This window comes from Acytostelium subglobosum (assembly GCF_000787575.1).
Source record: "Acytostelium subglobosum LB1 DNA, scaffold: scaffold20, whole genome shotgun sequence".
Taxonomy (NCBI): domain Eukaryota; phylum Evosea; class Eumycetozoa; order Acytosteliales; family Acytosteliaceae; genus Acytostelium; species Acytostelium subglobosum.
In genome coordinates this window covers 303,813-316,155 of record NW_012236513.1, presented here as the reverse complement: position 1 = coordinate 316,155, position 12,343 = coordinate 303,813, and the positions used below count along the sequence as shown (strand labels likewise).

General features: G+C 48.2%; 1 protein-coding gene across 1 annotated transcript; it reads left to right on the top strand.

The window, feature by feature from the left end:
* Nucleotides 1-630: 630 nt before the first annotated feature.
* SAMD00019534_089440 (hypothetical protein) lies at nucleotides 631-12,343 on the top strand (the record flags this gene model as incomplete). The annotated part of the gene is made up of 8 exons (XM_012895833.1): nucleotides 631-1,509; nucleotides 1,583-5,201; nucleotides 5,271-5,816; nucleotides 5,885-7,870; nucleotides 7,957-8,075; nucleotides 8,143-10,891; nucleotides 10,953-12,092; nucleotides 12,159-12,343. The coding sequence occupies 8 exons, from the start codon at nucleotides 631-633 to the stop codon at nucleotides 12,341-12,343; spliced, it is 11,223 nt and encodes a 3,740-aa protein (XP_012751287.1).

Genomic DNA, 12,343 nt, shown 5'->3' with positions numbered 1-12,343 from the left:
TCGCCTTGCCCATTCATTGTCCAATACCTCGTCGTGTATGTTAAACATTATGTCTGTTTGAGACAAAGACGAAGTGAGTGGATATCTTTGAGTGAGGTTGTGTGAACGCGGCGGCCGAAGTGAATGAAGATACTTTAACCAAAAATAGTAATTTTGATTCGTTTCAGCTAAACGTCACATTAAAAATTAGACAAGTGTCTTGAATAATGCGAGCTTCACCTGTTTCCCTCATTTCATTCACTCATCACAACACGGATCTTTATCATCAAGGTTATAATTATATCTTTTGATTCTTATATCTCCATCCACATCACATCAATGACATCAATCACATCAATGATGATACCAATTATGGATAAGTGTACCAGGGGAACTCGGTAGACCCAACCGAATGGATGCAAAGATCAAGAGACGAGAGCGCAAAGATACACCCATTGGAATGGGCAAGCGACAAGGGTTTAGCATTCATATATGCTACCCGATTGGTAGTGGCCAGCCACTCCGCCGTCCAACAGTCGAGGTTATCAAACTCGTTATTCACTCAATCTAAAATGTACTATCATCATTCATTCAATCTAACAATCAATCAATCAATCAATCAATCTAAGATAACGAACGAAAGAAAGAAAGATGTCAATACGCACACTCTTTGTGCTGCGGCTGTTGCCAGCACTCATATTGCTGGTAGTGGCATTGGCTAATACAATGGGAGCGCTTGCCGCCACGACACCACCATCTTGCATGTCCAATGCTGGACAGCCTGTAGATTGGTGGTTCGTCAAGCTACTTCCTTTTACCAACTCATACATCTATGTTGATAGCAATGGCAAATCAATCACAGTACCATCATCAACTGACATCACCTCACAATCGAGCTGTCTGGCCGCGACATTGTCGCAACTTGACTCAACAACATCGTCAGCAGCCGACCTATCTCACCTCGCCTACAGCGATCTGCCCTACAAGGGCGACCAGTCTGGGCAGCTCTATCCCTCGTTGAACGCTCGCGATCATTCTGAAACATCACACAGTCGCAGACGTCATGGACCTCGAGGTATCGTTGTGGCCAGCGGCTCATCCAATGCAGGCTTCCACATTAAGCACTCCAAGGAAGGATTCCCCTTGTTGAGCGCCACATCCAAGGGCATAATGACGCCAACCAAGGCACCTGATGCTAAATGGTTCCCAACAGACTTCCACGTTGCATCGCCTGACTCGGTCCAGGACGACCTGCGCCTCTCATACGCCCACACATTCGTCTGCCATTCATTCTCCAATGTTGCCAGTGTACTACCTGTACTTGCTGGTGCCTCGCCCAATGTCTATGCCAGCGTCCAGAGTCAGACTGCCAACGCCATCAACTTACTTTCATACTTCCAATCCAGTCCACCATCATCCAGCCAGACTCTTGCCTACCACGACCCAAGCCAAGTATCCCTCTTCTCTGCCTACCTCAACGACTTCTGGACCCAAGGTCTCATCTCTCCCGTGTCCCTTCTCACTATCCCAGTATGTACCACACGCGCACAATCAATCAATCACTCGATCATTCACTTACTATGTCACTCAATCAAACAAATAGAGGACTGGATATGCTCTCCCTACTGGCGCATCTGGCGTCGTTGAGACTCGACTGCCCAGTGGCTTTGCGGATAAGTTCAAGATCCCTCCAGTGTCACGCCAATGGAGCTCTGAGATCGACCAGAGTCATGTGGCCATCACAGCTGATCGATCAATATGTATTCAAGACTCAACTTGTTCTCCAATCGAAGGTGGATGTATTATTGTCTGTCTTCAAGATCACTCGGCTATCAATGATTTGGCCACCCTCCTTTACCTCTCGTCAGTCACCATCATCTCAACTCCATGCTCGTCGTATGCCGCATGTCCAAGCCAGACTGTGTCCACAGTCAAGGACACCTACTTCCACGGCCGACTGATGTACGACATCGATGTCACCACGTTCGGCCAGCCATACTTGGGTCAGACCGATGGTCTCCTCCACAACACTAAGGTCCAGGTGTTACCAATTCCAAAGAGTGGCCAGCAACAACAACAACTGCCATCATGTGATCAATCATGTCTCGACAACATTGGCGAACAGTACTCATACGTCTCGGACTCCATCGGTTTGGTATCTTTAGAGAAATCAATCACAACTGGTTACCAACTGTCCATCACATGCTTCCTCGAGGATACAGTCAACAAGCTGCGTGTTGAGGATTCACAGGGCAATCTCTTATCGATGCCACTGACGCCACGAGACAATGTTGCCTTCGTGGCCGAGGTGGACCCCATCCTGATGGTCTACAAACTATTCCAAATGTTTGTGAAGCTTGCTCGTGAGGAGTATGCTCTGCCCGACTACCTGTTCAATGACATCACCATCACGCTGTCACAAGACCGCACTCGCGCCACCATTGGCGCCAATACCGACGTCCACATCAACTTGCAGAAGCTGTGCGTTGAGCAAGTTGCCGAAGTGTTTGCATACTCTCTTCTTGCGCGTGGCAACTCGGCCATCAATTACCAGCCCATGACAGTGCCATTTGCCCAAGTACTCGACACTGACCCTTCGCGCGCCTTCATCACCGGCCTGGTCGCCGCAGTCGGAGCACTATTCCGCCAGGCCATCTCCCCATCTGGCCAGGCAGTTCAGTTCGACTCTTGCTACGCCTCGCCAACAAACATTGAGCACTTCAACTCTGACCTCACCACACGTTTGAATGCAATGGCCTCGCCTGGATGGATCACCGCAGCGATCTGGGATCTGATGGATGGTGACAATGACAATGTGATTGGCAATGCACAATTCAGTAACCTCTACGCATTTGATGATAATCGTGGATTCACGATCCCCCTCGCTGCCATACTGGACGCCGCAATCAAGGCCTCACTCGCCAACCCTTCAGCATCCTTTAAGGACCTTGCCAGCGAGCTTGGTGGCGCTGTCGCTCAGACAATCGACCCGACCACATACCTCTACGAGGTGACAATGGGACATGTTGACCAAGTTGTCCAGTTCAATAATCTCAAGTCATGTGATCAGGCCCTTTTGCCCCCAACCACACCCTGCGCTCCAGTCGCTCTCCCATCAACCGACCCGACGATCAACGATTACCTTTTGTCCTTTGGCGTGTGCCTGACTCAACTTGATCGAGTTGGTCACTCACTACTTGAGAAGGCTGTGTTGAGCTGGGCAACCGACCCCGACCTGTCACTCCTCTACAACAATCATGCTTTTGGCTTCTTCTACACCCCGAGCATGCGCAATGCCTTCCAGTCGATGTTCAAGTCAGATCTCCACCTCCAAGCACTCATCGAGATCTTTGACCCACTCTTCTGCCTCACCGGACTGGGCCGCGAGACCACTTCGACAGTCACCGACCCCAACACACTTGTGGTTGTCACCTCGATGCTTCAATACTTGGTCAACATTGCCAATGACTTTATCATCTATGAAGAGATGATATTGTACTTTGTTGGAGATGCAGTCGACACCTCATCATCAACGGGCATCGTCGTCGCCACTTACAATGGCCAGCTATGTGGATTTGACACGCAGACATACTCCACCTACCTCCTGGCCTCGGCACTATCTTTATGTAACTCAGACCCAGTCGTTGACAATGTTGTTGGATTCACCTCTCCAACAATACCAACACAATCAAACACAATGACCATCACTGGATGGAAGCTAGCCAATGCCCGCGTTCAGGTTGGTGGCATGGACTGCACATTGATCCAGTACACGCCCGCCCAGCCCATACCCGAGGGCAGAGAGACACTGGTTTGCCAAGTCCCATCCAACGTTGGCGTGCAGTCCATCACCGTCTCCAATCCAGGCAGCACTCTCCCGGTCCCTAGCAACCCGCTTCCTCAGTTCACCTACGATGCACCAGTGATCGAGCGCGTTGAGATGTCGGACAAACCCCTCAAGCCATTTGGCAGTATCATCTCAATCTTTGGAACCAACTTCTTCTCGCTCACATCCAAGGCAGTCGACACCATTGTTGTCAAAGAGGGATTGAGCATGGTGCCAACAAATATACTCGGAGGCAGTGGAGGTGTGATCGTGTACACTACATCAGGTGGAGCCGGAGTAAAACAAGAACTAACAGTGACGGTTGCCAACCAACTCAGTGTCAACAGCCAGAAATTCACAGTCGACTACATAGCACCAATCGTCACATCGTTTGTCGGCCCCGCACAATCACTAAGTGGCGGAGACATACTCACGATCATAGGCAAATACTTTGGCGATGCAATCAATGGACTATCAAACATCGAGGCGTGGATTGACATTGATCCCTGCTTGTCGACCAAGATGATCACACTCGACACAGAGGTCGAATGTGTTGTACCCAATGGAAATGGCGCCAACAAAGTCACACTCTCGGCGAACGGCCAAACATCCGATCCCAGCACCCAGCTCTACAAGTACAAGGATCCATTCATCCTGCAAGTCGTCCAAGAGCCAATGCCCACTGCCATTGGCGGCTCATTCTGGGTGGCTGGCACTGACCTCGGCCCAGTCATTGATGAGATGCCCTTTGTATTCATCTATGATCAAATGCCTGTGGAATGTATTGATGACTCGGACAGCTGTTACATGGACAAGCAGTACATTGATGATAATGGCAACACGATCGACGCGCCAACTGTACAAATTCCAGACACACCGTTCGACCCTTACATCGCATTCAAACCATCCTTCCGCTCGACCATCGACTTTGACTGTCTGCGCTGCGAGCTCCCTCCGGGCATTGGTGGACCCAATCAATTGTTTGTCACTGTCGAGCTTGAGAAAGTCAGGTCCAATGTCGCCACCGAGACCATCTCATACCTCCCACCTACCATCAATGGTACATCAATGGAAAGCGCTGGCAACACCAACACTGATGGTGGATACTCAGCCATTGTAACAGGCAACAACTTTGTGCCCAATGAGTATACTATCATGTACTATGATATTGATAATCCAGCTGATAGCAAGTTAGACGTCGACATCTCTGGCCCACTCAACTACACATTCGTAATGCTTGGTGATCGACTGTTGAACAACACTCAGTTCACCAACTCGACACTCATCAACATGACCATACCCGCTGGTATTGGTGCCAAACACCTCATCAACGTCACAATAGGACTTCAACCAATGACCAACAACGATTCATCACTCTACTACTTCAGCTATCATGGTAAGTTCATATGCACGGTTGATTGATTGATAACACATACTAACTCAATCAATCAATCAATCACATTAGCTCCTCAAGTCAACAATGTATCCATGCTCCCAACAAGTGGAGGCGAGATCAGTATTGATGGAAAGAACTTTATTCCAAAGGATATCGAACCAGGTACAGTTGATTATAGCAATGTTACGGTGAAGAATGAACTTTGCTCGGAGATCAAGTGGACCAACTCATCACAGATATCATGTACAGTGAAGCCAGGTATTGGTGCCAATCATACTGTTGAAGTGTTTGTTGGTGGACAGGCATGTGTTACCGACAAGCCAAACGAGAAGTGTTCATCTACCATGTCCTACAAGCGTCCTTCACTTGAGAGCTGCACCAACAGTGATACCAATGGCCAACAGGTTGAGATCAAAGGTGACAACCTTGTACCGGAGGGTGTCGACCCTGCTGACAGCAAGGTGACCGTCAATGACAAGGAATGCTCATCCCCTCAATGGATGTCCGAGCAAGATATCAAGTGTACAGCTCCACCAGGCATTGGCAAGGATGTCCCATTGAACATCACCATTGGTGGCCAGACCCCTGAGAAGAACATCACCATGTCCTACAATCGTATGTCCAATCACTCACTCAATGGTATCATTCCACTCGGTCAATCACTAACTCGCCATAAACATTAGCACCTAAGCTGGACAATCAGAAGTATACGTCACCAACTGTTGGCGGCGATATTACAATCCAAGGCAACAACTTCATACCAGAGTCATTGGGCAAGGATACTTCGATCACTTCAAAGAAGGACGAGAACAACGTACAGATTGATGGAAAGGATTGCACACAGATCACTTGGACCGATCATCTATCGCTGATCTGTCACACACCCAAGGGAACAGGACGCGACAAGCCCATCACCGTCAAGGTTGGCAAGCAATTTCTGGAGAATACCAACCAATACTTCTCCTACGAGGCACCTCACATTGACTCGATCGACCCCGATCGTGGCAGAACATCAAAGAACACTCTGGTCACGATCAAGGGCAAGAACTTTGGTGACAACCCTAAGGTCAAGATCGGTGGCGTGTCATGCACGCTGGTCAAGACTGAAGATGGCGAGATCCAGTGCAACACGCCAACATCATCCAGCGAAGGTGATAAGGAGGTGTTGGTCACAGTCGATTCACAAGACTCCAACAAGGATGTGATGTTCACATATTATGGTCCGCCAAAGATTGATCGTGTCACCCCCGAGACTGGCGGCGTCGATGGCGGCTACCTCTTGACATTGGATGGCAAGAACTTTGTCGAGAAGGACTCGACCACTACTGTGTCATTCAACAACAAGGACGTCACAATCCAAACACTCGAGAATGAGAAGATCACATTCATGGCCAAGAGTGGAGGCGGTCGATCAATCCCAATCAAGGTCACTGTGGGCGATCAAGAATCAAACACAAACACAGCATTCTCATTCAAGGCTCCAGTGATTAGCAAGGTGTCACCATACTCTGCTGATCAAGAGTCTAGCACTCCAATCGAGATCACTGGAACTGATTTGGGACTAATGGGCGACAACCCAAGTGTTATTGTTGGCGGTACAACATGTAGTGGTGCCACTGCTCAATTATCATCATTGGTCACATGCACGGTACCACCTGGATCAGCTGGTGTCAAGGTGATCAAGCTCACATTCCATGGTCAGCAAGCAACATCCACTTTCCTCCACACCAAGAAGGAGGACTCTTCAGAACACAGAAATGACGATGACGGCCCTGATGGAAATCCAGGTGGCAACCCAGGCGGCAATCCAGGTGGAAATCCAGGTGGCAATCCAGGCGGCAATCCAGGTGGTAACCCAGGTGGTAACCCAGGTGGCAACCCAGGTGGCAATCCAGGTGGCAATCCAGGTGGAAACCCAGGCGGCAATCCCGGTGGAAATCCCGGTGGCAATCCAGGTGGCAATCCCGGAGGCAATCCAGGTGGAAACCCAGGTGGAAACCCAGGTGGAAACCCAGGCGGCAATCCCGGTGGCAATCCAGGTGGCAATCCAGGTGGCAATCCAGGCGGCAATCCCGGCGGAAACCCAGGTGGCAACCCAGGTGGACCTGATGGACCTGGCGCAGACGATCATTCACCACATCCAACCACAACAACTTATGTTGGAACAGGTCCATATCCTCCCATTGTTGGTCCAACCATACCACCAATCGGTGGCACAACTGATGTAACACCAATTGGAACACCACCATACACCACAACCGTCATTCCCTTGATATCAACCACTACAACAAGCACCACAACAACAACAGCCAGTACCACAACATCTTCAACGACAAGTTCAACAACAGGTGGTACATTCCCAGTGGCAACAATCACAGGATACATCTACAATGATACCAACATCAACAATGTCAGGGATAGTGGAGAGCATGGCATTGGTGGCCTGGTCATATACCTCGTCGGACCGTACAACTATCAACAGAGCTACACTCCAGACTCTACAGGATACTACCAATTCACTGTTTTTGATATACCAACTGGAATAGCCTCCTACTCACTCATCATGGACATCTCACTCCTGTCCTCTGTCATCATCCCGCTCAAGTCCTCAACCTTTACCCTCCAATATGGATCAACAATCCAAAAGGATATCTCAGTACTCGACAAATGTAAGTTCATTCAATCAATCAGTCGGGCATGGAATCATTCCGATAACTAACTTCCAATCACTCATTCATTCAATCACTCACTTTAGCTCGATTCGGATGTGTTGGAACCATCTCTGATCAACAAGGCAATGCACTCGTGCTCCAATATGGAGTGTTCAACTTGGCCAACTATGGATGGAGCTTCTCCATGATCAAAAAATATAACGTACGTTCATATCATCACTCATCCAATCACTCAGTCAATCAATCATACTAACATCATTCATATATAGTTCCCTGGCTACTGTGAGCTCATTGTTCAAGGAACAGACGCAGTGATTAGGTACTCATCAACTGTCAATGTTACAATGTTCTATGATCTCAATATGAATGGATTGATGGATATTGGAGACGAGACTGTTGCATATCCTACAGAGGGCACACTGGTCGTCAGCACTTCATTGGCAGGCGTGCCTCTTGTAGTCGAGTATGACATTGATCTCATTCGTACATCATTGTTACTCAATCTCCCATCATCGGCAACCCTCACATTCAATGCCAAGCAGTCGGTTGACCCATGGACATTGGCCACGATCAACAACAAGCAGATCACAATCAGTGATCCTGACACGATCACCTACACCGAGATGATGTTTGGAGTGTTCTACGTCAATCCCGCGCTGACATTGATTGTGTCCGATGCGGACAATCAGGAGCTTACTCTGCCCTTTGGCAAGCTACAGCCATCATTCTTTGTCAATGTTGGATTCAAGGTCGTAGGCAGCCCGCTAACGCTTGAGCTCACAGACAGCTCAAAGCAACTCGTTGTGATCACAGGTCTTGGCAACACATCGCCTGTGTTCTATTCACAACAGATCACTCATACATTGGCTCAGGGATTGGACGCCACTCAATCGATTGAGTTGCTGTCACCACAGTTCTTGACCCTGCCCGATCAGCCTTCTACTGGTGGTTCAGTGGTCCTGCCCCAAGTGTACAACACTGATGACCTCAAAGCATTTGTCGGTCAGTTTGAGATAACAGTTGTACAAACAAACGAGAACATCACATTCAGCATCCCACCAATGTTTGGCGGTAGTCTCATCAAGCCCATCCAACTCAAATGGAACAACGTTGATCTCTTCCCATCAAACATCGCCTACATCCCCGCCACGTCAACCTCCTCCTCTACAACTTCCACCACATCAACGCCAACTACATCGACTACTTCCTCAGGAACAACGACCACGTCTACATCCACAACCTCTGGCACAACCACTGGCACTACTACCTCAGGCACTACATCTAGCACAACCTCAGGCACAACTACCACCACGACCACGACAACTACTACCGCCCCGGCAACTACCACCACGACAACGACAACAGGTGGAAGTGGCCTCCCATCATACATCGGTGGAAGAGTATTCAATGATTTGAATGTTGACAACAAATTTGATCCACAACAGGATAGGACCATGGCCAATGTTACAGTCAACCTGGTTGGAGGACCTACCACTCAATCAACACTCTCTGATAAGAATGGATACTACTTCTTCACAGTACAAGAGTTGGGCACATACTTCATTCAAGTGATCCCCCCCAACATTACCTCCTTCTACCTGCCGATCAACAACATCTCAGTTCCAATCACTATCGAGGGTTCAACAATTGGCATTGACATTGCCGTTCATTCAAAGAATGGATATGGATGTATTGGTAACATCAACAAGATGGATGGACCAGCGGTCCAGCTTCAGTATGGCGTGTACTACCTCCCAGCCTACCATGCAACCAACTCAAGCATTGCCACTCTCCAATTCCCATCATATTGCTCAGTCAACATATTCAAGGACTACATTACAATCAAATATAGTTCACTCCTGGACATTAGATTATTTATTGATTCGAATGGAGATGGATTGGAGAGTGTCGATGAGAGCTTGGTGAATGTGCCTACAACAGCATCACTATCACTCATCTCAATGGTTGATGGAAAGAAGTGGTTGAGGAGCATGACCATCGGCAGCATCAACAGGAACATGTTAGTGGACATCCCTTCAACGACAATCATTCAGTTCTTCAGACAATATGCATTCAATCAAACATCAATGCTCAACAACATCACAATCAACATACCACCGAGGTCTGATGAGTTGGTCACCACTGTCTATGACCCGCTGGCCACCCCATCCGAGTCCGCCACACCAATCTACGTCAGCCTGCCCGTCGTCCCACTTCCTGGCTATGACTTTGTCAAGCTCCAAGGCACGATGAGGGAGACCATCGCCATACCCTACGGAAAGACCAACCTGACGTCACTCTTTGCCAATGTCAAGTGGACTTCATCGGTCGTATCACTCGAGCCCACGCAATACCAGACTGTCCAGTTCTACAACTCGACCAACATCGAGCAGACCCTGGTCACAATCACATACACTCCCAAGATGGCCTACACCCTGGACCTGGAAGGCATAGACACGATGCTGATGCACGACCCTCTGTTCCTCAACTTCATCGGTCCCGTCCCAATGAGCGGCGCCAATATCACACTGGCCAACATCTACCTCATCCAGCCAACATATGTATTGGATGGCCGCAATCTCACGTGCGACCTTCTCGATCAGTACACAATCAACTGCACCATACCACCGTACAAAGGAGGTCCATTCAACAGGAGGTTCTATATAATTGAGTTCAATCAGACGTTGGCCAAGTCATTGGCACCACCATACACGCTCACCTACCAGCCCAACATCACAGGTATCGTGCTGAATGACATCGACTTTAACAACAATGCCTCGACCAGTACTCCATTAGCCAACATCACAGTTATCTTAACAGGAATGAACACTACCGACACCAACAACACCAATGTCTACGTCACAAACTCTGATGCCACAGGTTACTTCCAATTCGCCACAGTGTCACCAGGTGTCTATCAAGTATCCATCCCATCCAACTCTTCATTCTTCCTTTCATTGCCCACCATTATCAATGTCACTCAGTCCGAGATCATCAATCTCTCAGTCTTCCAGAAATGTAAGTCCAACCCATTCGCTCAATCATACGTAGATACTAACATGAATGAACACATGAACAGCATCACTTGGATGTGTTGGTAGATTGAACACGAACTTGGATCAATCGATGACCCTTCAATATGGTACATTCAACATGAGCAACTTCAACGTGTCTCTGGATGATGCCAATACATTGGTGTCATATGACTTCCCATCATATTGCAAGATCTCTCGAAGTGACAATGTGATCATCACTATCACCTACATCGCAGACATGAACGTCACCTTCTACAACGACGCCAACATGAATGGATTGCATGATGACGCGAATACAACAATTATCATCGATCCAACCACCACACTCAACTTGATCGTCAACTCTACGATTGGCAACGAACAAGCCATCTCCAGATCATACCCGATTGGAACAGTACCAACGACCATCTCAATCGACATACCAAGCAACTCGACCGTGTACTTGGTCCCCAATACAACATCGGCGACAGTGACCCCAGTGCTCAACTACCAGATGGCCATCTTGAACTCGACCAACGTCAGCACACCAGTCCAGCTCGCAGTTGGTGTGATCAATGATCTTCCGGCCAACACCTTGCAGGTCTTGAGGAATGGTTCCGCGTCTGATCAATCAATCTCCATCCCCTATGGATTGATGTCCGCTGCCATATTCAACAACCTTGGATGGTGCGACAACGAATCAATGGTGTCCTTGGCATTCAGCATACGCTCAGACATGTTTGTGTCGGTAATCAAGGAGGGTACCATGTTGATCGAACTACTGAACGAGACCAGACGATATGAGATCACATTGAATTGCTCAACGGATACTTTGGAGTTGTATGATCCTACTTTGCTGGATAGCATTAGTCGCATCCCTGTCATTGGCGCCATCGTGGACATTCGCAATGTTTATTGGAACAGACTCTCGATGAACGATACCTTCATTGCAGACGCAGCCACACCATCAACTGGATTGAACTGCAGCGTGATCAATGTCAACACGACAAGGTGTACTATTCCAGCCTACGATGGTCAAGACAACAAGACGCTCATCGTGATGATGTCCAACACCACTCAATCGATCTCCAAGTCGTTCAATCACTCATACTCCTACGATCGATCATGTGAGGCGAACCTCACAGTGATCGAGTCGACCTTTGAACAATGTACTGTCGATGTAGACGATGCCACAAGACATCAATGTACCTTCCAACTATCAAACTATGGTACAAGTGATGTCTCAACGACAACATTATACATATCTCAAGCCAATGATGAGGTATCATCATTCACATCCAACACACTTGTTCAGTTGACAGGACAACTCTATCTCTACAACAACACAATACCAGCAATGACCAACATTGATATCACATTCAACATTACCTCTTCCACTACCTATCCATCAATCATCATTGCAACCTGCGAGCCAACAATCATCACTTCACAATAA